Below are 27,967 nucleotides of genomic sequence, written 5' to 3'. Positions count from 1 at the left end.
AACTTTAAGTACTGATAGAGTTTCAGGGGGGTTAATCTGGCATGATGTGAGTTGTAGTACTCCCACAACCTTATGCATTTTGTAAAATAAGAAAATGATTTCCAATAACCCAGGCAACGCCGGATACCCAAGCTAGTAAGAAATATACTCAAAGAGTGCAGAATGCAATCCCATCTTAAGGCATTCTAGTGGCCAATTGCATAGTTGGTTCTTTTCTTTCTGAAAAAAGGAAGATCTATTTGTGTGTGATTCTCAAATTTGGACCTTCCAGGTGTTTTGGACTTCAATTCCCCCAATTCCTAACAGCCTGATCTATGTGAATGCATTTGGCACCGCTTTGACTGCCAGGGCGCAATGCTATAGGATCATGGGAGTTGTGGTTTGTTGAGGCACCAGCGCTCTTGGTCAGAGAAGGTTCAAAGGCCTTGTGAAAACCACAACTCCCATGATTTCCATAGCATTGAGCCAGGGCAGCGCCAAACTGCATCAGTTCTTCGGAGAGAGGGATCTAGGCTTCTCCGCCGGAGAGCCCTTAGGTGGCCACAGTACTACCAGCCCCAGAATCCCGCAGTCGCCATAGCAACGGCAGCAGGCACGATAGCGCTCTAAGAGTGGGAGGAGCCTCCCGCCTGCCTTGTGACCGGAAGGCCCCGGGAGCCGCCCCCGGAGGAAGACGCTCAGCCGAGGCTCGCAGGCAGGCAGGCAACGCCGGGGCCTCGCGTGAGGAAGGGGAGGAGAGCAGGCCCGGGCCCTGGCAGGCAGGGTAAGCCTTCACATACGGGCGGACGGGCGGGCATGCTGGCTCCAGCCCGGTCTGCTCTTGGAGGGAGGCCGGCTGGCTCTTCGTTGAGGGGTTGGTCCGCAAAGCCATGCCTCTGGCGCTCTTCCTCTGGAAGAGGGTCTCTCGCTTGGGAGGGAGGGCGGCCGTGGTGCAGGCTGAAACTCACCCACATTGCAGGATTAGTGCAGTTTGACACCGCTTTAATTGCCATGGCAAAGGGCCCTATGAAACTGGGGGAGGGCCCATCCACACAGCCATATCACCCAGAATATCAAGGCAGAAAATCCACAATATTTGTTTTGAACTGGCTTACCTGAGATGACTGCACTTAACGTCAGGGGAAACCTTTACCTTTTACCTGAGTCCACACTGTCATATATCCCAGTTCAAAGCAGAAAATGTGGGATTTTATTCAGCTGTGTGGGTGGGGCCTGGGTTATCTGAGTCCACACTGCCCTATAATCCAGTTCATTGTGGATTTTATACCGCTGTGTAGAAGAGGCTGAGTTGTCATTTTGTGAGGCACCAGCTCTTTTTGGCAGAGAGCGCTCAAAGACCTTGCCCAACTGCAACACCCAAAACATCCAGCCATGGCAGTTAAGAATAGTGTCCTGCTGCATTAACTACTCACATTTTGCTGCCTCAATTTGTAGCTCTGCTTCTGGGCATATTTGACCTGCTGATTTCAAAAATGGATTATAGGGCAGTGTGGACTCAGATAACCCAGGCCACTCCCACACAACTGAATAAAATCCCACATTTTCTGTTTTGAATTGGAATATATGGCAGTGTGGACTCAACCCAGTTCAAAGCAGATATTGTGGGATTGTATGCCTTGATATTCTGAGTTATATGTCTGTGTGGAAGGGCCCTAAGAATTATTTGTTGTTGGGCTGTGTAGGTGCCCTCCAAGTCTTGTCTCTCAGGATGAAGAGCCTACAGTGTGAGACTTCCGCTTTAAAAGGCCAATGCGATCCAGACTGCACCAATAGGAGTGTAGTGTCTACATTAGTAATTCCCAAACTGTAGCCCTCCAGGTGTTTTGGACTTCAACTCCCAGAAGCCTCAAGTGTCTTAGGCCCCTTCCAAACAGCTGAATAAATCCCACATTTTCTGCTTTGAACTGGAATATATGACAGTGTGGACTCATATAATCCAATTCAAAGCAGATAATCTGAAGTATCTGCTTTTATCATTTGGATTATATGGCAGTATAGATCCAACCTGAGAGCCAAAGTTCAAAATACTGTACTTGGAACAGCAGATCTTGGGAGGTAATACTTCAGTTGATCCTCTGTACCCACGGATTCTGTATCCACAGATCCTATCATCCACACCTTAAAAATATTTTTTAAATAAAAAATCAAGCAATATTCAGTTGTACATGTTTGGCAGGACCTATGTTTTTCCCCAGTTGTTTTACTTATAAAATGTCATACACCTTGCAGGCACTGTATAGCAAACGAGAACAGTAATAAGTGACCAAGAAACTTATCAGAGTTCTAAGTGCCTGCTGAGATGCCAGCTTTCAGTGGAGAAAAACCTGCTATATTGATTGGAAAAGCTGGAATGGATTAGAAAATGCCACAATCTTTGTTTGTTTTGAAAATCCAAGAGAAGTGGCATAGCCCATGCACAGATTCTGTCTTCAATTTTGGGAAGAGAGAAAGCAGTGCTATTCTTTTGAAAATGTTGACAGTAGACCTGTATGGAAAATCATGGCATTCATAACAATCTCTGTTTCTTCCTTCTAACAGATAGTAAATAGCAATGTCCTGAATCAATGATGTGTTAAACTGTGCTTTCGTTAAGTGAACAACATTTAATGCTTTTGGAAATCATGACATAATTTCTAACTTAAGGAAGGTGTAGTAGCTTTATTCTGTTTAACTGGAATTCTTGCAGGAAGAAGAGACGTGTTGAATTTCACAATTGCAGATTAATCACTTTGTCGTTAGTGTGTGTATGTGGTAACATTTACTTGTTCTGCTTTTTTTTTAAAAAAAAAAAAACCTCTTGTCTTTGTTACGTTTTCAAGATCCAATTAATCAACTCTCAATATACGAATTAGTAACACTAAGAGTATTTCTGTATTTTGCACATGATCCAAGAAGTTAAACATTAACAGCAGTTCTGGCAACAACCTGTAAAGTAGTAGATTCCAAGTGGACTAACACTAAAATAAACTAAAAGAAAGCCTTGTGGGTAGAATAAGACCTTTCTTGCCTATTTTTTTAGTCCCACTGATGTATCAACAATAAAGTTTTGGTTCTTCAACTATTTGGGCATAAATTCTATTGAGATAATTGGAGTTTTTGACGCTCATACCTTTAGGGACAGTTCATGCAATTTCATTTACCCTCATCTGACAAAATGCTATCTCTAGTAATTTTCTATGACTTGCATGCAATTCTGTGGTGCATTCATGCTGGTAGTTATCACTGGAAGAACTAGCAAATTCCTTGAAAGGATTCCTTTCTAAGAATCTTTTAGATCCTACAATGTGACTTCATCAGAAAATCACTCATTTCAATAGGGTTCTTTATTTTTCACAGTTTTCTGTTTTCATAATATGTTCAAGAATGTATCTGATCATACTATATTTAGTTTGGGTGAAACTAAAGAGTTTATTGAGAGAGTAATCTGTGTGCTTATTTAAAATATGAATAACGACATAGATTTGATTATTGCAGTAAAAGAAATGTTTTAAAATTCCTTGATTAATCTATACCAAGCATGGGCAAACTGACTGTTAGGAATTGTGGGAGTTGAAGTCCAAAACACCTGGAGGGCCAAAATTTTCCCATGCCTTATCTATACGGATTGAATCATATAATTTAGAACCTTCAAAGCCCATTAATGCAAATTTCAATGGAAATATATCACCTGAATATTTCCATCCAAGTAAGAGTTGGTCCCTTAAAATGTTTTAAATGATTGCAGTGGGTGATTGCATCTTATGCTGTAATGTTTTGAAGTTGCTAAAGAAAACAGTACAAATCACCCAAGTTGTGTGATGATTAAATCAGTATTCTTGCCGAATTGAGACTGCAGTCCTGAATTTATTATGGAGTAAGCCTTATTGAACACAATGGGAATTACTTCTGAGAAAGCATATGTAGGATTGAGCTTGTAAAATGTGTTAAATATTTCTGACATATGGTTACTGTGGATATATGCCAGGTGGAGATTGCCAATTATTTATCATGTTAGAAAATCAAAATTGGAACTGAGTTGAATCAGGGCCACAGGATGCTTTTATGAAGCCCACAGCAAAGGAGTGAAGATGGCAGTTTTTCAACTCTACGGCATACTGTCTGTAAAAGCTTCTGTTTATATTATTCATGTTTCGTATAAAGCAGAAGTTCTAGTCAACATCACTGTGTAAATAGGGATGTGATGCAGTTCTGTTGAAATGACATGTTTGGGTCTTGTGGCAGTTGATGCCAGATTACATGTCATATTGAAACACTCCTGGGTCATTTTAGGGCTGCACCTAAATGCTTGGACAGAAAGGCAAGGCTTTATTAGTTGAACTGGGAACTTCATTGGTTGACTAACAATCAAAAGAATGCTGTCTGACCGTGGAACTCCATTCTTACTATTACCATTAATCTATGTAGTGTCATCACTGTACATGGCACTTTGCCTTTGAGATTACAATCTAATTATGACATAGCACAAAAGGAAATGGAAGTGGCAGTGTGGGAAGTGATTAAATCCAGCAGATACTACCTCTTATTTCTTTCTGAAAGCATGGCACAGATAGTTGGAGGAATGGAGGGTCATAGAAACATAGAGTTGGAAGAGACCACAAGGGCCATCCAGTCCAACCCCTTGCTAGGCAGGCGAAGCATAATCAAGGTGTTTGCTTCTGGGCCAAGGCATGGTGGCACTATGCCTGTCTCTTCTTCTCCCCCTCCCCACCAGTGGCATTTTTGTGATTTAGGATGCATCTATAATGTAAAATTAATGTAGTTTGACACCACTTCAGCTGTCATGGTTCAGTCTTATGGCATTATAGGAGTGGTAGTTTGGTAAGGTACCGTCACTTTTTGGCAGGAAACTGTCATCTTGTAAAGATGACAGCTCCCATTATTCCAATAGCATTGAGCCATGGCAGTCAAACTGCATTAATTTTATAGTGTAGATGCACCCTCAGTCAAAGTTCCCATACTTTGAAACTCCACATTCATGTGAAACTGTTTGAACATTCCTTAAAGTGATGTTGTTTTCACATGTGTTCCTCAGACAGTACTTGTTTTTTTTGTCTCCCTTTATTTGTATAATGGCTGTTTGTTCATTCTTAATTTTTTAATGTACTGTCTAATTGCTTAATCTGTTGCCTTACTGTTTTTGTATTGTATTTTATTCACAGCTTTTGGGGAATTATAGATGATCTAAGAAACTTTTAACTCTCCCACCCAATTTATTATCTGTTTGGCCTGAATGTGACTAAAGATACTGCCTCTCCTGTTTGCTTGACAGGGCATCTGGAAAGCGCAATGAGTGTCAAGGCCTTCAAGCTTGTCCCTGTAGTCGACCGGGAAATGCTGATGGGCGACAAAGCTCGGATCAATATCGAATGCATTGAGTGCTGTGGAAGGAACCTCTACATTGGCACCAATGATGGGTCTATCTGGCACTTCCTCTTGGAGGAAAAAAATTCACCAGCAGAGATAGCAACATTTTCTGTCACCAAGCAGCTGTATAAAAATTTAGGCTTCCGGAAGGCTGTTGGAGAGTTGAAAGCAGCTTCAGCTCTTAATCGCCTCCTTGTGCTTTGCGATAATACTATAACATTGATGAACATGATGAACCTGGAACCCATCCCTACCGGAGCCCGCATCAAGGGAGCTGTGACATTCACCTTAAATGAAAACCCTGTGAGTGGAGACCCGTTCTGTGTTGAAGTTTGTATCCTTTCCGTCAAACGGAGGACCATTCAGCTGTTCTTGGTTTATGAAGACAGAGTCCAGATTGTGAAGGAGGTTTCCACTCAGGAGCAGCCCTACGCTGTGGCCGTAGATGGCCACTATTTATGCCTTGCCCTGACCACTCAGTACATTATATTAAATTACAGCACTGGAGTCTCCCAGGATCTGTTTCCTTATTCTGTCGAAGAGAGGCGGCCAATTGTGAAAAGAATAGGCAGACAAGAGTTCCTATTGGCTGGACCTGGAGGACTAGGTAGGATTGCTGTGAACGTTGCATCCCATTTGAAACACTTTCGTCTTCTTTGTATTTCAGCCTTTCTTCCAGGTCTAACAAAACGTGCTGGTAAAATGTGAACACGTTATTTTGCCTAATTTCTGATTTTTCTATAAAACCTTAAGAGTGTACTAGCTCAAACAATATAATATGAACAAAGCTGTTTTGAAGTATTGAAAATAACAACACTGTTAAAACAGTTGAAACCACTAAGTGAAAAGGGTAAATCGTTATGTACTCTCAGTTCCATGATATTCTGTTTTAACATAACAGACTAGGATTTCACAGCAGGAAAGCATACATAATGCAGAATAGGTAAATAAGAATGCTAATGGTAACTTTAAAAACAAGTGCACAGAATGGTGTTCATTGTAATTTTAAGGTAAGGAAAATATTGCTTAATACCTGTGATGCTCTGATACAATGTTAGATGACTTAGTTTATGCTTTCATTTATTCTCTGTTTCCATACATGTACCAGATCCCATTTTATCATGGAAGCTAAGGAATAGTACTTAACTGGGAGACAAGCAATGAATGCCATGCACTGTAAACTATATTTCAAAGAAAGGAACTGGCAAAACGACCTCTGAATAGTTTTTGCCTAAGGAAGCATTCTGAAATGCATGGGGTTGCCATAAATTGACAAGTGACTTAAAGGCACATACGCATAGAGCAAATGTACCTTTCATGATGATTTACAACAACAATAACGACATTACAGTAGAGTCTCACTTATCCAACATAAATGGGCCAGCAGAACGTTGGATAAGCGAAAATGATGGATAATAAGGAAGGATTAAGGAAAAGCCTATTAAACGTCAAATTACGTTATGATTTTACAAATTAAGCACCAAAACATCATGTTTTACAACAAGTCTGCCACTTGTTTGGGAGTGTGGCTGCACTTGTGTTGTTGGACGTGTTGGCCTGCTGCGCATTGCTGCCTAGAAAAACAGCTGTGGAACCGGGCAGGAGGCAGACTGCATTGGATAATATAGAACATTGGATAAGCAAGACTGTACTGTATTCAAATAAAATCAGTGAAAGAGCAGCAGTTAAATGATGCAAACATTGTTTGCCTCACAAAGCCAAACCCTGTACAACAAAAAATACTAATTTCTCACATAGTAATTAAACCTAGAGTATAACTTTAAAAATTAGTGCTGTTCAGAGCCTGATTCTTTGTAGCATTACATGTGTTCAGGTTTACTGAAAGAAATGCTATGCCTAACTCTCCATGAGAACAGGTAATGATTGATACTCCAAGTTTGCTAAATTTTGATTTTAATGTTGCATGGGAGATATAATATGCTGCTATATAGCAAAGCTGACATATTCCAGGCAGAGTGTAAATCATGAAGATAATTGTGTCAGTGTTTCTCTGCTGTAAGAAGACATACTTGAATTAAATAAAGCTGGGCAAGAACAGGGTCTAACCGCTAAATCTTCACTCCATTTTCCAACATGTGCAATCTCCATTTACAATTTGCAGTGGAAAATGAAAAGTGCTTTTTAAGATAAAACTAGAAGGAGGGTATCTTGTTTAGTGAAGAACTGTTAATAATTAAAAGCAGGCCTAAATCATATTTGTCCTGCTCTGTTGGTTTTTTTTTATTACTTTCTGGAATTCCTTTCACATGTTATAGAAAAAAAGTTTGTCTTTGTAAAACTTCTAGTGTTAATAATTTGTAAGAATTATTGGGAGAAAAAACTGTATGCTTGTACTCACTGGATGTTTCAAACATAAAATGTGTAAAAGATACTCAGTTTTCTCTGAATATGAAAAAGTGCCACATTGTGTAAATCGGCATGTTATCAAGGTGAAAGCCCAGGGAAACCCCCACCCTGAGTCTGGAAGATATGAGTACTGTATTTTCTGGCGTGTAAGACTACCCCTTAATTGGGGGAGAAACTAACACAGTCTGTTCCTCACTGGTTCTTCCGGTGCCATCACCACCACTGCCAGCAGCCATGGCGCAGCCGGACCCAAGTGACAAAAGCCAGGCAAGGGAGGCAGCACCGTGCAGCCTGGCCTCATGGCAAGCCTCTAGCCTGGCTCCCGCCACCCTCCGAGCCTGGCAAGTGGCAAAAGCTGGGCGAGGGAGGCAGCACCACGTGGCCTTAGCCTCTCGGCAAGCCTCTCGCCCGGCTCCTACTGCCCGCAGAGCCTGGTAAGGAGTCGAGGGAGTCGGCTCCTCCACCTACGCTCCGCCTCCTATCCCAGGACCAGGCCGCAGGCAAGGGAAAGCCTGTGAGCACCTGCTGCTCTTCTTGTCTACCCGACATATAAGACGGCCCCCGACTTTTGTGAAGATTTTCATGGGTTAAAAAGTCGTCTTATACACTGGAAAATATGGTAGATGTGACTTTAAGGTCTCTTATTCATAGAGTTGCCATAAATCAGTCAACTTCCAGCCAACAATAAAAAAGGAGTCTTCATTTTAAGGATGTCTAGTATCCTATCAGGCTCTTGTTTCATAAAAGGAAAGTCTGTAAAGAGCTCTTAATCATGATAGTTTAGTTGATCTTATTTGACATATGTTCTCTTGAATCTTGCATCTACATAAACATGGTAATATTATATGTGTGTGATGCTTTCAAGGTCAGAATATAAATCATGTTGAAACTTCATGAGAATAGAAGAGTGGAAGAGGTTAAAGTTGGGAGGTAGTAAAAGTACTGAAGTAGAGTTTGCATGATCAGCTGTTACTGTCATTGTTCCTACACTAAACAGTGTGTTGGAGTGGATGACACCAAAGATCCTGACTAACTCTGTCTTTTAAAGTAAAATTTTAAACTGATTTCCTTTTTACCAATAAGAATAAAGTGCAAGTGAAATACAGAGTATTTGGTTGATATTTTTAACGTTATTGATAGATCTATAGCGTTCCCCTAGCATTTGGTAGTGGGAGGCAGTTCATAGAGTCATAGAATAGTAGAGTTGGAAGAGACCTCATGGGCCATCCAGTCCAACCCCCTGCCAAGAAGCAGGAAATCGCATTCAAAGCACCCCCGACAGATAGCCATCCAGCCTCTGCTTAAAAGCCTCCAAAGAAGGAGCCTCCACCACAGTCCGGGGGAGAGAGTTCCACTGCCGAAGAGCTCTCACAGTGAGGAAGTTCTTCCTGATGTTCAGGTGGAATCTCCTTTCCTGTAGTTTGAAGCCATTGTTCCGCGTCCTAGTCTGCAGGGCAGCAGAAAACAAGCCTGGGAGAATAGCAAGTTGTTGATTTATTATTGTATTTTTTAATCCCAGGGAATGGTCTTTCTAGGATGTTCATTCATATAGTGCAAAATGCAGTCAGTCAGCTAGTTATATGATGCATTTGTCTCTTATCTTCTATTTCTAATTTTTAAAGGTATGTTTGCCACTGTTGATGGCATTTCCCAGCGTGCTCCTGTCCATTGGTCTGAAAATGTGATCGGTGCTTCCCTCTGCTTTCCTTATGTGGTTGCTTTGGATGAAGAGTTCATTACAGTACACAGTATGTTGGACCAACAGCAAAAACAGACACTGCCCTTTAAGGATGGCCATATCCTACAAGACTTCGAAGGTACTGTTGGGTTACTGTATTTCATTGATTCTAAGATGCACTTTTCTCCCATATAACTTATAAGCATCTTGAAAAACAGGGTGCGTCTTCGAATTGTGGGTGCTTTATATATAAAAACCATTTTTCTGTTAGTGATACTGAAATTAGTGTGTGTCTTAGAATCAATGGTGTCTTAGAATTAAATACAGTCATTTGTATAGCTTTGTTTATTCGTGACAACTTTTATCTTGTTTAGATTACATATGTGTGTGTGCGTACACACAGCATATATTGTATGTGTGTTCTATTAACTATCTGCTTTGGAGAAAATTTAAATGTTTTTCAAGTATAGAAGCTGTTAAGAATTCACGGTCAGTCAAATTAAGTTTTGTATTACTCCAATAGCCATGCTACTTTGACCTGTGTGCATTAGACAGGCATATCTCTTTGGACTGAGTGTTTTATTGGATAGATTCAATAGTACTGTTGGTACTCTGAGCTGAAGGAAACCCTGACTCTGTGCATATAATAAATTATGTAAGGTGCACGTTTATAGTGCATGAAATGCTTAAGTAAATGTATGTGGTTCATATAATTTGACAGACATAAAATATGCCTGGCAGCAATGAGTAAGAGTTAAAGTCTTTTATCTTTTAAGAGCTCATTTACCCCAATTCCTGCTAGATGATCACACTACACTTGAAAGCACTGCTATCCCATTTTAAATCCTATGGCTGCCTCCTGTGGGATTCTGGGATTTGTAGTTTAGTGAGGCCCAGGAGTTCTCTGTCTTAGAATTTTAAAGGTTACTCCCAAAACTGCAAATCCCAGGATCCAGCAGGAGGCAGCCATGGGATTTAAAGTGGGATAGCAGCACTTTAATGGTGTAGTGAGACAGTCTCCCAGGGATGCTTTCATGAGCATGGTTTTAATCAAAAACAGGGTTCAGGGCCTCCCATATCCCCAACTAGAAATGCAGATGGAAGTTATTTCCACACAAAAATTTCAAAGTTACTTCCTTTTATTCCCTCCTCTTTTTCTTTCCTTTTCTTTCAGCTTGCAGCCTGCAGAAAACACCACTGAAATTGGGTCTGGGGTGCTTTCATAGTTTCCCTCTCTGGTCTAAACCATAGGGATGGAATTATTATTAGCTTCTCAAGGTTCGACGAACCTGTATTATACTGGAAAACTTCCCTTTTAGTACTATTATTTTACTATTCGTTGGACATACCCTTACACTTTCCAGATTCTTTCCTTAGGAGTCAAATCCAAATTGTCTTTATTTTAAACACTTAATATACATTATGGGATCCTATTTGCAGATATTGGGTAGCATCCTGCTAGTGGTGTAAACCCCTGTGGGCTATAAAAAGTCCTTGATGGACTGCTTTGATAAACAGAAGGAATTACCTGGATTCAGTGTCAGTTTTCTGCCACAAGACTCATTCTGCTAGGTCAGAATCAGATCTTCTTTGAGTGAAAGAGGCCTTCTGCTAGCAAAAGAGAACTTTTAGATGTCATTGTTGCCATAGCCAACAAATCCATCATAGGTTTAGAAGGAAGCAGTATGTGTTGCAGAAAATTGTTGGAATTCTTTCAAATTTTAGAACTCTTTGAGCACTTTGTGAAAGTGGCGCTTTAAATTGACTGTTCTATGGAAATGCAGCTAATAAAATTGTAAAGATAAGTGGAAAACATCAGCAAATCTGAACTTTCGTTTCCTCAAACTGGAAGGGAAAATATGTTTGTGGAAGCATCATTCATTTACAGTATTTATATTCTGCCCTTCTCACCCTGAAGGGGACTCAGGGCGGATCACATTATACATACATAGGGCAAACATTCAATGCCCATAAACACATCAAACAGAGACCGAGACAGACGCAGAGGTACTTGTGTATGTGGACAGTTTATAGAGACTTGCTAGCTCTTGGATTTTTATATTTTAATTTATTATTTGCATTTATATAATTCAAGAAGCTTTTGGTAAAATTAATGGTTATCTAACTACAGTAGAGTCTCATTTATCCAAGCTAAACGGGCCGGCAGAAGCTTGGATAAGCGAATATCTTGGATAATAAGGAGGGATTAAGGAAAAGCCTATTAAACATCAAATTAGGTTATGATTTTACAAATTAAGTGCCAAAACATCATGTTATACAACAAATTAGACAGAAAAAGTAGTTCAATACACAGTAATGTTATGTTGTAATTACTGTATTTACGAATTTAGCACCAAAATATCACGATATATTGAAAACATTGACTACAAAAATGGCTTGGATTATCCAGAAGCTTGGATAAGCGAGGCTTGGATAAGTGAGACTCTACTGTATGTTCACAACAAATTTCACTAATATAGAAAATATAGATATAGTAGAGTCCCGCTTATCCGACTTCCAAACGAGGCTTGGAAGGGGCCCCATTGCTGTTCCTCACGATCCCCCTCCTCTCCTCCCTCAGAAGAAGAAGAGGAGGAGGAGGGAGGAGGAGGAGGAGGAGGAGGAGGAGGAAGAGGACAAGCAAGGCTTGGAAGGTGCCCCGCTTCTGTTCCTCGCAATCCCCCTCCTCTTCTCCCTCAGAAGAAGAGGGGGGAGGGGTAGGAGGGAGGAGGAGGAGAAGGACAAGCAAGGCCAAGGCTTGGAAGGTGCCCCGCCACTGTTCCTCGCAAGAAGACGAGGAAGAGGAGGAGGCTCTTCCCCAGCAACAGGGGAAGAGGCTCCTCCTTATGCCACTCTCCCTATTATCTGACAGTTTCGATTATCCGACAATCTGCCTGCCAGTTTAAGTCAGATAATCAAGACTCTATATATTGTTTGCATTCAGCTGTGACAACATGTGACACTCAGCAATCTTGAGGACCCAGAACATCGGACCTCATCTAGGGTACTCTGTCCTGAGGAGGGTGTTCAAAATGGAAGCCAAGTTCTCTGTGGAAAGGCTTAGGGAGCTGTGTGTGTTTAGCTTGGAGAGGTTTGAGGGATAATAGTGATATTCCAATCAAAGATGTGTCTTATAGAAGATGGAGCAGGCTTGCTGTTTTGTTTCTCCCAGAGACTAGGACACAAACCAATTGCAAAGGAAAAGCATTCAACCTTAACATTTATTATAAGAGCTGCTGAGCAGTGGAACTCTCCTTCTTTGGGGTATTTAAATTCAGGCTAGATGGGCATATTTCAGGAATGCTTTAGCTGTATATTCCCATTTACCTTTACCTTTGAATAGTTACCTCTTACAGGCCTTTCCAACTCTTTGCTTTTATGTTGGGATAGTATTGTTGTAATTTTAACCGAAGTTCTAAAGTGGAAGAGCTGCGTTATTTAAAGGATATTTATCTGTTCCAGTGATCTGCTTCAACTGTGGCTCCTACTCCCACATTTGACTAATTTAACTTGAGATTTCCAGTGAACACCTTTATAGTTTTGCCCACCATCTCCAGCCTGGCATTCTCTGGATGCGTAGTGATAGGTGAACCAGGTTGTTCTATGTCATATAGTAAAAGGATTTTGCAATATTTGTGTATAATATAATAGTTTGTGTATAATAGAAGCTGTTGGGTTATATTGGATTTGAAAGAATGTATTTCCCCTTTTAAAAAGTGTTCGGTATATGTATCTCATTGACTTATTCTGTCAGCTTATTTTGAAAATGTTATTTGATAAGGTATCAAATGAAAATAGGACATTCTGTTTTCTTCTTTCCAGGCAAAGTAATTGTAGCAACCACCAAAGGGGTGTTCATCTTGGTGCCACTACCTCTGGAAAAACAGATTCAGGATCTTTTGGCCAGTCAGAGAGTTGAAGAAGCGCTAGTATTAGCAAAGGGAGCCCGAAGAAATATTCCAAAAGAAAAATTCCAGGTCTGTACTAGTGTTTAAAATATATCTGACTATGTGAAGATGGCTGAGTAGCAATCAAGCTGTGAAGATGATGTTTTATACGAGGGCTGTCCAGAAAGTAGGTTACGTTTTGGATTTTAAAAAGGACGAAGTATAGGATAAATCATTTACCATATGCAGCTGAAAGACACATTCCAATGCTACAATCTCATGTAATTCCCATTGAAATTTAGGCACGTTTCATATAGATAAATGAGTTTGAAAAGTACTGCTCCAGTAAATTCCCCGCTTGTGTCAGCTCTTCCCCCTTCTCCCTTTCTGCAGCGTAGCCAAAACGTTGTTGGAAACGGAGGAGAGAGGCGGCAAATTTACTGGGGCAGACCTTTTCAAACTCATTTATCTATATAAAACGTGCCTTGATTTCAGTGGGGATTACTTGAGATTGTAGTATTGAAATGTGCCTTTCAGCTGAATATGGTAAATTATTTATCCTATACTTTGTCCTTTTTAAAATCCAAAACGTAACCTACTTTCTGGATAGCCTTTGTATTAATATATCTGATCATATATTACCGCCAGAGGAGTACTCTGTTCTTAACTACTGCTTGAAAGTCTGGAGAGCTGAATTAGATGGTTAAGACAGTATCTAAAAAATTCTGGGTGAAATGAGCAGCTGTAATGTATTTTAATTCTCCATTGGAGAAATGGTAGAATGACCCTCATATCTTCTGTAATGTTGATCTAAATGTTGAAATCAGTTCAATTGACTTAATATGGTCTTGCTGCCAGATAGACCTCTGGTAATGTTGCAAATTTAGGAGCTGGTGACAACCACGTATATAGAATATTTTTATGTTAAAGCATGTTTTGACAGTGTAACCAAAGGTGATAGGTGCCATTTGGCAATTCCTCCTCTCCACTGTCCCCTCTAAATCTGTACTGTTGCCTTGCTTTTTTTGCTAAAGAGACTTCCAAGGTGGTTTATGTAGGATCAGTAATAAAAACACAGTTTATGTCTGGAGAATGTAAAAACAACAACTTAAAAAGAAAAGGATGTGGAGAGAGAAGCTAAGAAGCAAGCTCTGATGACAGTTCTTAAAGCTAAAAATTTCTGAAAACAGGCAAATTGAATGAAGAGAGTTGAGGGAAGGCAGAACTCAGTGGAGCTGATTTCCGAAGTAGCTCTGAAGTTGGCAGTCAATTATAGATTAATAATAAATGTAATATGCTTCTGGTGTAGCTACATAGGCTGTGATGATAATATATAGCCTCCATTCAAAATTAATTACTGAGAAATGGAAGAAATTTGCAAAGGTTTGTGGATAAAGCAGTGCAATATGTTGGGACTTTTGGATACTTATAAAACAGAAAATTCAGTTGTGCTGTATTAATACATTGTATATGTCTTTTATCATATTTCTTCCTAGTTTTATCCTGGCATAAAATTAATATGTGTGCATGTATGTTTCTTATCCTCTTTTTTACATGCATTGCAGGCATTTGTATAGAAACTACTGAGTTTGTGATGTCTTTGGGATTACAGCTTAGAGATAATTTTTTTTAGATTTCTTCCTATGCTGCACTTTTCATCCTTGCTTAATCTACTAAATCATGGCTGAGATTGATGACTTGCAATATGGCTTGCTTTTCAGTTGCACAATTGCCTGTTGGTCTTTTCCAACTGCCTGTTTATGCATATTGTGTAAGATCATGCAAAAATGTGCAAAGATGAAATTTGGCAGCCCAGTTCTGCATTATTATTATTATTATTATTATTATTATTATTATTATTATTATTATAAATAATATAATATTAACTTTATTTTTGTACCCCGCCTCCATCTCCCTGAGGGGACTCTGAGCGGCTTACATGGGGATTAGCCCGATCTACATCATAGCATCATAAAAGTAATCAAATTAAAACATATACATCATTACATAAAAACAGGATAATCAAAATCAGTTTAAAACAACGTAAAATTATAAAAGCATAAAAACAATCTTAACCAATTGTCAGTGAGTATATGAAAGGAACAAACCTAGGCATAAATGGGTGGACTGGCGCATTTCAGTGGGACACAAATAGTGCATTGGCAAATAGTTTGCCCATATTGATTGTATTTGTTTTGGTTTTATCTCTTTTTAGGCTATGTACAAGCGAATCTTGCAGCAAGCAGGATTTATACAGTTTGCACAGCTTCAGTTCCTCGAAGCAAAAGAACTCTTCAGGTAGCCTTTCATTTGGTATGAGAAATACTCCAAGTGTTAATTGTGTATTAATTTTCAAAGATCTCAAGTTCTGAGATATTTTGATATGATCGGGATGAAATACTTAAAGGATACTTTCAGGCAGTGGACAGAAACTAAATTAGAATCACACTTCTTGGTACGGTTGAACAAATCAACTCCTTTCGTTGGGTACTTTAATTCTAGTGTACTGAGATGTGTGTAAATGCGGTGAATCTACCATTTCCGCCCAGGAATCTATCTTGTTGCTCTTTTGATGTGACTAATTTCACAGACCTGACTTAGAATCAGCTTAATACTTACAGTGTTTTTGGCAAGCATTTAGAGGGGGAAGTAGTCCCCCCCCCCAGGGTGTTCTGTGCTGGCCTATATGTAATATTGGCACATAACATTTTTTTAGTATTGTGTACGTGTTCAATATTTTATACACCTCTGGAAGTGATGGTTTTAAGCTTGGTTGCCAAATTCACAAATGAAATAGCAGCAAAAGAATATTTCAGCAAAAGGATTGTTTAGTCAACAATCTGGTATACTGAGGTAAGTAATCATGAGCTTGGAGCATCATCCCTAAGATATACATGTGAAATGTGTGTATACATATGTGTAGAGCACAAAGTGCATGGGATGGGGTGAGCAGCTATTGTAGATTTGGGTGCCATTTTTCTGCCTTTGTGGGCTTCACAGACTGTAAAATATCCCAAGTGGTGGTGATGTTACTGTTTAATTATCTTAAATAGTTGCACAAATCTCAATATCCTCTGGATGTGTGCGCACACATTATGTGGTGCGTGCCCACGTGTGCTTTTTCTCTTTGCTTCATCTAGTTTGAAACTGTAATTGCAGAAGCGGCCAGCTCGATGTCCGGGAGCTGATCTCCCTCTACCCCTTCCTGTTGCCTACTTCCTCTTCATTCATGCGATCCCACCCTCCCCTCCATGAATATGCTGACTTAAACCAGCTGACGCAAGGGGACCAAGAGAAGATGGTCAAGTGCAAGCAGTTTCTCATGAGTTACTTGAGCGAGGTGCGTAGCACTGAAGTTGCTAATGGCTACAAGGAAGATGTTGACACAGCTTTACTGAAGCTCTATGCGGAATCTAATCATGAAAGCCTTCTAGATCTGCTGGTCTCAGAAAATTCCTGCCTTCTCACAGATAGCGCTGCGTGGCTGGAGAAGCACAAAAAGTAAGCTTATTGCCCCTGGAGCATACAGTATAATGTCTGTAGAGTGCTAGATATTTCTTCTATCCAGTCTTTGACATGTTGAACCCAGGGCCCATGTGCCTTTAAAACAATATTAAGATTTAGGTCTTTACTTATCTATAGAAATTGTGCCCATTGAAAAACATTTCTACAAACAGAAACATTATAATAGCACTTAGCATATTCTGCTGTGTTTTTCAAAAGTAAGCATCTCTTCATAACTTTTGTATTTTTGTTTACTATATATCTTTATAGTTTTCAAAAAGACACAATTTTAAAGGTTTTTTTTCCTTTAAAAAAGCCATTGAGGAAGAATGGTTAGCTATTGCTTAAGTGCTATGTACTAATATGCTTATTTTGTAACTGTAGTAGTTTAGTACACTTTCAATTTAGCTTAGGTTTAGAAGAGCTGGCAGTGTCAGTCGTTCCCACTACAAATCCCTCCTTCTGGAACTGAGAAACAAGAAGAAGGATGCCGAACTATATTACAGTTCTCTTCTTCGTTCTCTTTAATGACTGAGCCCTATGAGTATTTATTTATTTACAGTTTTACCCCCATACAGTTTTACCCCCATGGGATTAACAGCAAACCCTACTGATTCAAGGATGTCCAGCAGAAGCGTACCATCATTAAGTCTTCAAGTTCAACTCTTTGGTCACCTTCCCATGGAAGTATACCATAGAATTGCTTGGAGGACCTATAAAATGCCTAGAGGGGGCATTTTCTCAGACGTTGATAAATGAAACAATGATTTGTAGTCCTATGAACCGGGGGGGGGGGGGGGGGCGGTCTACTGTATTTAATTTGTAACTTAACCTTTTCTCAATGTGAGACCTCAGTCACCCTTCAGTACAGGTGAAAACAAATAAGAGGCAAAACAATGTAAGATACAAAATCTATGAAACAATTAAACAATCATTTTTAAAAAACCTAATAATTTAAAATAATTTGAATTCATTTAAAACATGATGGTGAGATAAAACACATCACACTTGATTTAAAAATATCCTTCTACAGTAAAATGATAGAATCAACCAGATTATTTTAACCTGCTATCAAAAATAAAGCAGTTTACCATATCTTGAGCACTCTTAGGCAGATTCCTGGGATTAGTGGGATAGTAGTTAGGTATTTAACTGGGAATTGGGAGACAGAAGCCACAGAGTTCTTCGGGTGACTGTAGGTCAGTCACTCTCTCAGCCTGACCTCCCTCTTTAGATTGCAGTGAAAATAAAGAGGGAAGAGAAGAGTCATATATACTGTCTTTGTCTTGCCTTGAGCTGATTGGAGGAAATACAACTAAAAATATATGAAATTGTGTAAGATGCTAAAACCTTTGTGTCCAGACCATAGTCTTCCCATCTTACATTCAATCTAGAACGGATGGTTTTGAGTCTTCCTGTTGTTTTCCTGTTAGTTGTCAGAACAAGAACGCAACTAATATGTTTGTTGGTTTGTTTGTTGATTTGGCAGTATTTTGTTTCTGTTTTCATAGGATAAAGGGGCAAATTTGGCCCTTGCCAGACAATGACTTCTGTTGGATAGTTTTAAAACAGGACTATCAAGGCATTAGTTTAGAATCCTTAATTATTGGGTTCTGATTTTATCTCGTATCATTTTGCAGAAAGCAGAAATGGGATCTGCGCATATAAAATAGAAATAATATAAAACTGTCATGTGGAAAATTGGAGCATATATAGAGACTACCAATCATGTTAGTTGTGCACATTGTTTTGCAAATGCTAAGTAGTGTTTCTAGTCATTTCCCTTTTAATTTGTTCTTTTTTTTAACAGATTTTTTGCACTTGGGCTCCTGTATCACTCAAACAGTCAAGATGCTGCTGCACTACAGGTTAGGGTGCCACCATGTGTCCAAGAAGTCAAAACAACTTGTAAATGCTTCCTAGTGAACAAAAGCTAGTTTAGGCCACTGGAAATTACCAAATGTGTATGGATTTTAAACTAGTAAATCTGTTGTTGTCAGTGTCCAGGTAGATAGCTAAGCTGATGGAAAAAGGGTGGAATTCTGGACTTCAGTCATCTTTAAAATACCTTAGTTTCCTCAGTGTATCTGTACAGTAGAGATCCTTATCCCATCCTGAGTCCATTCTTCTTGATTTAGTTGCTCACTGTCATTTGTGTCTAGATATACTGTTATTGAGGTTGCTTCTTTGTAACTGTAAAAATGCCTCATATAGTAGGAGAAAGTGATTATTTAAAACCCCCAATAGCTTACCTATTAGTTCTGTAAGAGGCCTTCGTGTCCAGATCTTTAGCTGATACCTGTAGCAATTAGCTCAATATTAACAAGTGCTTATATGTTTATTATTCATCCTGGTAGCATTGAACTCATGAGCCAGAACAACAGATGCTGATCTTTTTAAGAAGTGATCAGAATATTGCCTATTACTGTATATACTCGAGTATAAGCTGACCCGAATATAAGCCGAGGCATCTAATTTTACCATAAAAAAACTGGGAAAACATTGACTCCAGTATAAGCCGAGATACCAATAAAATTACATTAATTGAGGCATCAGTAATTTAAATGTTTTTGAATCTTTACATCAAACTGTAATTTAAGATATGACTGTTCAACTCTGATTAAATCATTATTTTCATCTTCTTCAATGTAAATGTGCTTATGTATCCTTTTAATAATAATAGAGTGAAATAATAAATGTAATAATAATAATAAATGCAGTAAAAATAAATGTAATAATAAATAGAGTGAAATAATAAATGTAATAATAAATGCAGTAAAATAAATGTAAAAGTAACAACAATAATAGAGTAAAATAATAAATGTAATAATAATAATTAATAGAGTAAAATAATAAATGTAACAATATTAATAATAATAGAGAAAAATAATAAATATACCATATATACTTGAGTATAAGCCCACCAGGACCCTCACCCGAGTATAAGCCGAGGAGGTTTTTTTCAGTCCTAAAATAGGGCTGGAAAACTAGACTTATACTCGAGTATATACATCCAAATGGGGAATCCCATTTGAGGTTATCTCTCTTTCAAGTATTATGTCCCTTAGAGCCGTCTCTTAAGTGCTCTTTAACAAATGTCGCTTTTTTTGGATTCTGCATACCAACTTTACATTGTTTTGGTAATTCCATAAAGTGGTGGCCTCAAGGAAAATAAAGTATATAAATTGTCATGAAACTAAACCTGATTGGTTTTATATTTCTTCTGCCCTTCAGTTATGGGTAAAAATCGTTAATGGAGACATTCAAGACTCCACACGCACAGACCTTTACGATTATATTGTAGACTTCCTTACCTCCTGCTCAGACCATGAATTGGTGTGGAAGTATGCAGAATGGGTCCTGCAGAGAAGCGAGGAGGTTAGTTACTGAATTCTTTCAGGAAATGATTTTTGAGATTGCTGTTGCTTGGATACCTTATTTAGAGTCTTTAGTCCTTTACATCCTGTTCTTTTTTCTGTTTCTCAAACCTTTAAGTCTAATCATACACAATTCCAGCATTTTGCTCTTCCTTCTAGAAATGCATGAAATAACAAATATGAAATAGTGCTAGTCAGATGGTAGGAAATCATGTGGAAGGACGGCTATTAAAATTACTTCAAGCTTGCATCTTTTTTTCAAGGTATATTTCTAGGAAATTTCATGTTCCCAGCACTCAGCACTAGTATTCTGTACATGGAAAAATGTAGCATCTCTATCCAAAGCAGTCTAGCATTTGCCTAATTTTGAAATTAAGTTATTTGAATATCACAGAAATCCATTAGAGGAAGGGTGGAGTAAACATTTACCCTCTGGATGTTTTGGAGTTGGGGCTTCTGGGATGTTTATTGTACATCTTGGTTCGTCCAAAATCCAAATGGTTGACGGGCCAGATATTTTTCAGAAACAATTTTTCAGAATTGTTTGTCATGCATTCAATGAAAGTGATTATCTGTGCCATATTATAAGAGAAAAAGGTTATACATCATTTTTTTTATTTAGGCAATATTTTTAATGAGAGTGATAGTGACTTCACTGTTCCTCCCAGATTGCATTATTATTTGTTACGGTCTTCTAAGCTTAATTGCTTAATTGAAAGGTGTGCTCTCTTTTTGTTTGTTTTTTGGAGGGGTTTTTTTGGTCACATAGTGGCTACTGCATTATGCTTTCAGTAACTGGGTAGAACTATAAAGGATTAGATGCATTTTGGTCATCTTGAATATTTTAAGGAGCATGGGATTATGTAACTTGGATCAGAAATGTGTGCAATTTCCTGAATGTGTCATGATTTTCTAAATGCATCTTGCTTTAGGTTGGAGTGTACATTTTCACAAAAAGGCCTCTGGAAGAAGAACCAAATAACAGTTTCAATCCTGATGATGTCATCAGCTGCCTTAACAAATACCCCATATCACTAGTAAAATATTTAGAATTTTTGGTTCTAGAAAGAAGAATAAAAGTAAGTTGGGTTTATGGTGAGTCCTTGTAACATTAAAAAGTGTGATTTTGTTGTTTTTCTTGCAGTATTTGGATCCCTGAACTTTTGAATAGATTAGATAATTCACTAGTAACTTTTGGCCTTTAGCACTTCTTCCATTCCAGTTACCCAGGAAAGGGATAAAGTAGTACTGGAAGTTAATTGTGGCACAAAGGACTACTATTTTTATTTTTAAAATAGAATTAACCTCTTCAGTATTTGCTATTCGAAGATCAATTAGCTGAAGGGAAAATTGTTAAAAGTAGTGTTCTGTTGGAAGTGCTGCAGTTACACCCTACACTAAATTGTGAATTAAATTGTATAGCTGCTTCCAGTCGACTTGAGATTGGAAAGCCTTCCTACTTAATTACTGATTTTTGCCAGTCCTGAATGAAAGGCGATCCTTGGACAACTTTTGGGATCAGGATGCAATGTTACCTATTTGCTTTATATCTTTCCTATCTGATGCAGAACTTGGAAAAGTTACTTGTGCACTAAAATGCCATGCCATTAATTGGGCAGCTAATGATCAAACACCCTAACTTTTCCAAGCTCTGATCTGATCAGGTTCCTTGCAAATGTACCAATCTCATGATTTGGCATACAGCATCAGGAATGTTTCCTGTTAGTCCAGTAAACAATTGGGGACTAATTCTAGGGGTGTGAAGGTCCCTACTCTAATCTCACTTATAACAGAAAGCATATGTTCCCAGGAATTGCTACTCCTATCCGACAGATTATGGAATTGTACTTTGAAAGAAATAGTATTTCCAAAAATAGAAAAATGTACATCACTTGAGTGCTTTAAAAGTACATATTTACAGTATTGTGAAATATAATATTTTTTTACATATGTGCTCTTGAAATTTCATTATCTTTGCAGCACATGAATATTGCTGCATTGGAAGAATTTCTAATTTCTGATCTTGCTAAAGTCCTTTCAAATACTTCCGGTGCTTATGTCTATATCTGTCTTTCATATTAACCTTTTGTTGTAATTTGGATTTGCTTAACTAGCAATAAGAATTGGCTATGGAACATTATGGAGAACATTTTAGAATTGACTGAATGTCTCTTATATTAATAGAAAGAGAAGTTCCATACCCATCTAGCTGTGCTTTACCTGGATGAGGTGCTACATCTAAAATCATTGGGTGCAGAGAGATACGAGGAATTGACCAAAACACAGGCAAAACTACGCAATCTTCTGCGGAAATCTGACCTTTATAGAGTTCATTTTATTTTAGGTAAGAGAACTAAAATTATATTTAGAGCAGGTGATGGGAGAGCCTTTATTCCTCTTTTTGCAGGCCATAAATATTCAGTGTTCATCAGTTAGAGAAGGATTGAATGTTTATTGTACAAGCTGGCAGTGTACAATAAGCAAGAGTGCACAGGATGATTGGAAGACACATTATCATTGGGATAATGAGAGTGTAGCAGGGTAAATAAATTAAACAATGACTTACTACTGCATCTAGTAACCCATAAAAGAAGACTTGGGACCACTGTTCCCACTGATAATGGTTGGATTTACCAACCTTGTCCAGTCTAGTTGGTAGGTATCCCAAGAACATTTAGTTTCCCCATCTCATTCTAACCTGTAGCATGTTGCAGGTCAGTGTGACCATTAGAAGAGATCCATTGTAGGATATTATGTGAGCAATCTCCCTGGTCTATAAATCCTTCTACATTTTTGAATGAGGAATATTGCATGAATTGGGCATCCTATTTGTATGCAACTTGATTACATTACATGTTCTTGGTGGGCACATGGAGCTGTGTTCAAATGGTACGTGATATTAATCCAGTATTGTGTAAAAGTTGTCAAGGCCTTCTTGTAACCAAGGCATTTGTCCTCTTAACATCATTCTTAATCCTGTATTAAAGAGAACAAATAAAATTGATTGCCAATGATAAGAAAAATATTGGACGGAATCCAAATTGAAGGCACATAGCCCCTGGAGTACTTTTTTAAAATACAGCTTCATAGCCAAGCTGACTGTAAGATTCTGGGATTGTAGTCTGGAAAAGTAGCTTTTTGTAGCTCTGAAGTTACCAAATCCATTCACGTGAGGAAATTACCTTAAGTTCATGTACATAAGTATAATAATGAATCCAGAATTCTAAGTGTAAGTGATATGAGTTTGGGAAACCTTTGCCTTCATTTACCTTTGGGTTACTTTTTTGAGTTCAGGCTTTTAAAGACCTAGTTGCTATATGGAAAATATATCCTTCTCTTGCATTGATAAGGACTCTGGTTACATACTACTTTTGCAGATAAAATCAGTGGAACAGATCTTCATATGGAGTGTGCAATATTATATGGAAAACTGGAAGAGCACGACAAAGCTTTACATATCTTGGTCCATGAGCTGAAGGACTTTGCTACTGCTGAGGAATACTGCGCCTGGAATTCTGAGAGCAAAGACCTTCCTTACAGGCGGAAACTTTTTCATATGCTGCTCTCGGCACATCTGAATTCCAGCACATTAGATCATGAACTGGTCATGGCTGCTGTGGATCTTCTAAATAATCATGCAGCTGAGTTTGATGCTGTGTGTGTTTTGCAGCTTATTCCCGACAGCTGGTCAGTGCAGCTCCTTTCTTCTTTTTTGACCGGTGCAATGAGGGAAAGCATTCACGCACAAAGGATGGCTCAGATTGCAGTGGGTTTAGCAAAAGCTGAGAATCTGGCCTATAAGCATGAAAAGGTGAGTGTACTGCTCTGACATGGTGTAAACATACTGAAATCTTAGGATAACATTTGGATTCTTGATGGAAAGAGCACAACCTGGTGATAGCATACTGAAGGATGGTTTCTATCCTGGTTTCCTGTATTGAATACAAAACATGGCAAATATCCCTCCGAAGGAAATACTTGGTAGATTAAGGGCTTGTTTCCTTTAATTCGGTTTTAAAACTTCCATTACAAGTATTACCTCCTCAGTGAAGAATTCTACTCTTGCCATTGAGAACTTGCTGAATCTCATGGAAAATTTAGGTCTAGCTGGTTCAGGTCAGCATCATGACCTTTTCCAAGCTTTTCTGTCTTCTTATGATGTGGCCAAAATACTTCATCTTTGCCTCTAATATCCTTCCCTCCAGTGAGCAGCCGTGAGCATCCTGGAGGATGGACTGGTTGGATCTTCTTGCTGTCCAAGGCACTCTCAGAATTTTCCTCCCACACCACAGTTCAAAAGCATCTATCTTCCTTCGCTCAGCCTTCCTTATGGCTGCACTACTCACAGTATTGTCACTCAACCCAATGAAATACTGCAGCACTCTGATCAAGCCACAGAAATGAAAGTGTGGTGCTCCCCTTAAAAGAAGTGATTTAAAAAGCATGATGGTTAAGTACCATAATGCTGATTTAAAAAAAAAAAGCATGTAATGATTGCACTCCATGTTTTGGCTAAGAATAATCTGCATAAAACCTGTGGTGATTATTAGGCAAAATATGGTATCTTTCTCTTCACATTGCCCTTTGCTACAACTCTTTAAAAGTGAATGAATGTGAGATGCTGAGCCTCCCATCAGGCACTTCATATAGGCAAGTCTGCAGTTATAAAGGTACGAAGACTGGCAAGTGGTACAACATTCAGGCATAGTATAGAATGGGGATGCACAGAAGACAATCTGCAACCACCATCATTGCATGTTGGTGGGTGATGTCTTTGTTCTCAATGAGTTTGGGGGGGGGGTTCTGGAGGGTGAGTGGAAATGGAGTCTAGAAAGTGGAACTATAGTACATCTCCTCAGTAAAGATTCTTTGCTAATGTCTGGAGGCCCACATTTTCCCCATTTATAATGTAATCAGAAATAGTACTATTTGTCTTGCGCCCCCACCCCCCCCCCCCCCCCGCCAAAAAAATCTTGGTGTTGTTGATTCTTGGGTGGAATTCAGTGCTCTTGTGTACATCCAAGTAAAATTGCCTTATTGGAAGCAATAGGCAAGAATAGTAACATGAGCTTCAAAAATAGCAGATCCTTAGTTAACCCTGTACCAATTTTCATTTTGTCTCATTTCTCTTAATTGTAGGTAAAACTTAAAGAAAGCCCGACTGTTCTCTCGGACAAAAAGCTCTGCCAGGTGTGTCAGAGCCCCTTTGGTGAGCCTGCTTTTGTCAGGTATCCAAATGGTGGCATGGCCCACACACACTGTGCTGCCAGCAGGCTAGTGAATTCGAACACAAACCACCATTTATCCAGCCCCAACAAACGGACATGAAGCACATTAGAGGTGGTGCTTCTGAGCAACATTGAAGAGAATCTTCGTCATGAAGAGCAAATACGTCCAAAAAAGAAGAGGTGGATGGGATGTCTTCAGCCAATGTGAAACACAGCCGCCTCACTGCTGGTCTTTTGTGAATGTAGACAGCACAAGAAGTAACAGATGTTTATATAATGAACAAAATGCTTCCTTACAGTAAGGGTGTGTGTGAGGGAGGGGGAGAGGGGGAGGAAACTTTTTAAAAAATTGAAACTTGCACTGAATTTGGTGGTCAACTGGCCTTGGAAGGAAAGAGGCTGGTGAGGAAATGATGCCTTTCTCCCCCAAAGAGCTGATAATTCTGTCTCTTGAATAAGTGGCACAAAGCAGCACTTTCTTGGGAGGTGAGAAAAGCTGCATTTACGTTCCCAACTAGGTCTAAATTTGGCCTCGTGGAACAGCATCATGAACTTGTTCTGTGCTTTTCATACTGTTAAACATTGGATGCACTTTTGAGCCTTTGCTCTCTTTTTTTCTGCCCTGTACATCCATCTGTTACAGAGCCTGTTGAAGCACTAACTTCTGGGGAGTTCCTGCCCTCACTGGGACTGAGAAAGGGGCAAGATGATGGGGACACCATGGCATGAAGTCTGGGTTTCTGACACTACTAATCACATTGAAGCCACTGGTGTTGTCCCAGGGAACCATATACCATTTGTGGGTGGGAAGGGGCAAAGGAAGAGGCTTAAATAAATATGAATTATTTATTATTATACAGATGTTCTGTACATACCGTCGAATGAAATGGTTTTTATACCTTGACGTTCTCTGGAGCGGACACGCATAATCAGTAATTACAGGTGTAGCTTTTTCAAGGGTCTATACCTGTCATCTCAAAGAGCCATCTTTCCCTGCAAGTAAAGATACCTGTGCCTCTGATCTGCTTTGCAGGAGTGAATTCACATAAAGGGAAAAGGGTGCTTTACAGCCATCAGTAATTGCATCCTGAAGGTGCTGAATAAGCTTGATAACACTTAATAAACGCTCTATGAATTCTGAAGTAGTGTGCTTTTTCATTTGTAATGTAGTCTGACTTTACTAAGGTTACATATTGTTAATACTCATGAATAGGTCTAGAAATTTTAGTTAAAAAATCAGCTGTAAAAACCTAGATGACTTTATGATGGGTCAACGAGATTTTTACTTCAATTCTTATCAAAAAAGGAACAACCCTCTTCTTTGAGTGGTGGAAGGGAGAGAATTTAGTCTGTCTTGGAAGAATGTAACTGACTCCATTTACTTTTTCCATTTCAGCACCACTTCAAAACTTGTTTAAAAGTCTTGGTGGCTGGTGTTTTCTTGTTTCTGCAGAATGATCCTTGACATTCACAGATCATATTAATATCCATAACTTTAGCCTCAAAGCCTGTCCTCAATTTATACATGAGGTCAACGTATATGAAAGTATATACAGTCCATTTGTCTACTGTTTGTGCTTTGCCAGATCACTTAATTTATGCAAAGTACAAAGATAATGCTTTGGATACATTCAAGAATCAGAGCATCAAGTTTGGATTATATCCTTAAGACAAAAACTAGAGAAAACTTTTTTTAAAAGCCCAAAACGTCTTCTGAACCATATAGCCTATCATGATGTTAAAAATCCAAGAGTTCACACAAGCCAGGAATAAATCAACATACTGTAATATTAATAACTGTCTTCTTGCTGGTGGGTCTGGATAGAGCATTTCTATGACTGAAATTCCTCCATGTAAAATGTTTTTGGTATGAAAAATCTCAAGTGGAGAGGTGAAGCTCTCTGGATCTTTTAAATTCAATACAGAAGAGCAATGTCACTGGAGGCTGAAGTAATATAATCTAGATATAAATATGTCATCTGAGCACTAGGCCTTAAGGCTGCCACCCAAGGCACACACAGGCTCTATCTACACTGACAATTTAATGCAGTTTGAAGCTAGCATCAAACTGGTGGCTAGACAACAAACTCCGATGAAAGAGTGTGAAAGAAAGCCCTTAAAGCACATCAGTGCCCTGTGTAATCATCGGACTGGTTTCAGGATTTCCTATGTAATCATCTGCACAGTGAAACCATTTTCTTCAGTATCAATTGGAATTGGTCAATATAGATGGGATTTTAGAAGGTTAAAGAAATCCATATTACACTTAATGGGCAAAGGTTTTGCTGTAAAATTGGATGCAAACGTGTATGCAGAACAGTTTTGAGATGAATTCGGTTTTTAAAAAATGGACACAAATTTACCCTAAATATTCATTATAGTTACTAGTTAACTAAACCTTACCCTTTTGCCACATACACATGTACACACACACTTTTAAACACACTATTTCCCTTATGTATACTCCACCTATTAATGATATTGCAGCAAAACCAGCAGTGAGCTTCATTGTCTCGTCACCCATCGTTAGGGACCTTTGTCTAGTCTTCCCCAACACACACA

The 27,967-nt window shown here is 38.9% G+C and overlaps 1 protein-coding gene across 1 annotated transcript; it reads left to right on the top strand.

Annotated features, from left to right (window-relative positions):
- The first annotated feature begins 517 nt into the window (after window positions 1–517).
- tgfbrap1 (transforming growth factor beta receptor associated protein 1) lies at window positions 518–26,547 on the top strand. The gene is made up of 12 exons (XM_003218769.4): window positions 518–763; window positions 5,270–5,971; window positions 9,354–9,548; window positions 13,232–13,386; window positions 15,512–15,594; window positions 16,456–16,797; window positions 18,611–18,668; window positions 20,035–20,178; window positions 21,110–21,256; window positions 22,362–22,521; window positions 23,555–23,988; window positions 25,317–26,547. The coding sequence occupies exons 2-12, from the start codon at window positions 5,287–5,289 to the stop codon at window positions 25,503–25,505; spliced, it is 2,592 nt and encodes an 863-aa protein (XP_003218817.2). The 5' UTR covers window positions 518–763; window positions 5,270–5,286; the 3' UTR covers window positions 25,506–26,547.
- Window positions 26,548–27,967: the final 1,420 nt, after the last annotated feature.

This window comes from Anolis carolinensis, chromosome 3 (genome assembly GCF_035594765.1).
Source record: "Anolis carolinensis isolate JA03-04 chromosome 3, rAnoCar3.1.pri, whole genome shotgun sequence".
In the NCBI taxonomy this organism is placed as follows: Eukaryota; Metazoa; Chordata; class Lepidosauria; order Squamata; family Dactyloidae; genus Anolis; species Anolis carolinensis.
Note: the sequence above shows the minus strand (reverse complement) of the source record. Positions and strands in the feature narration are given on the sequence as shown.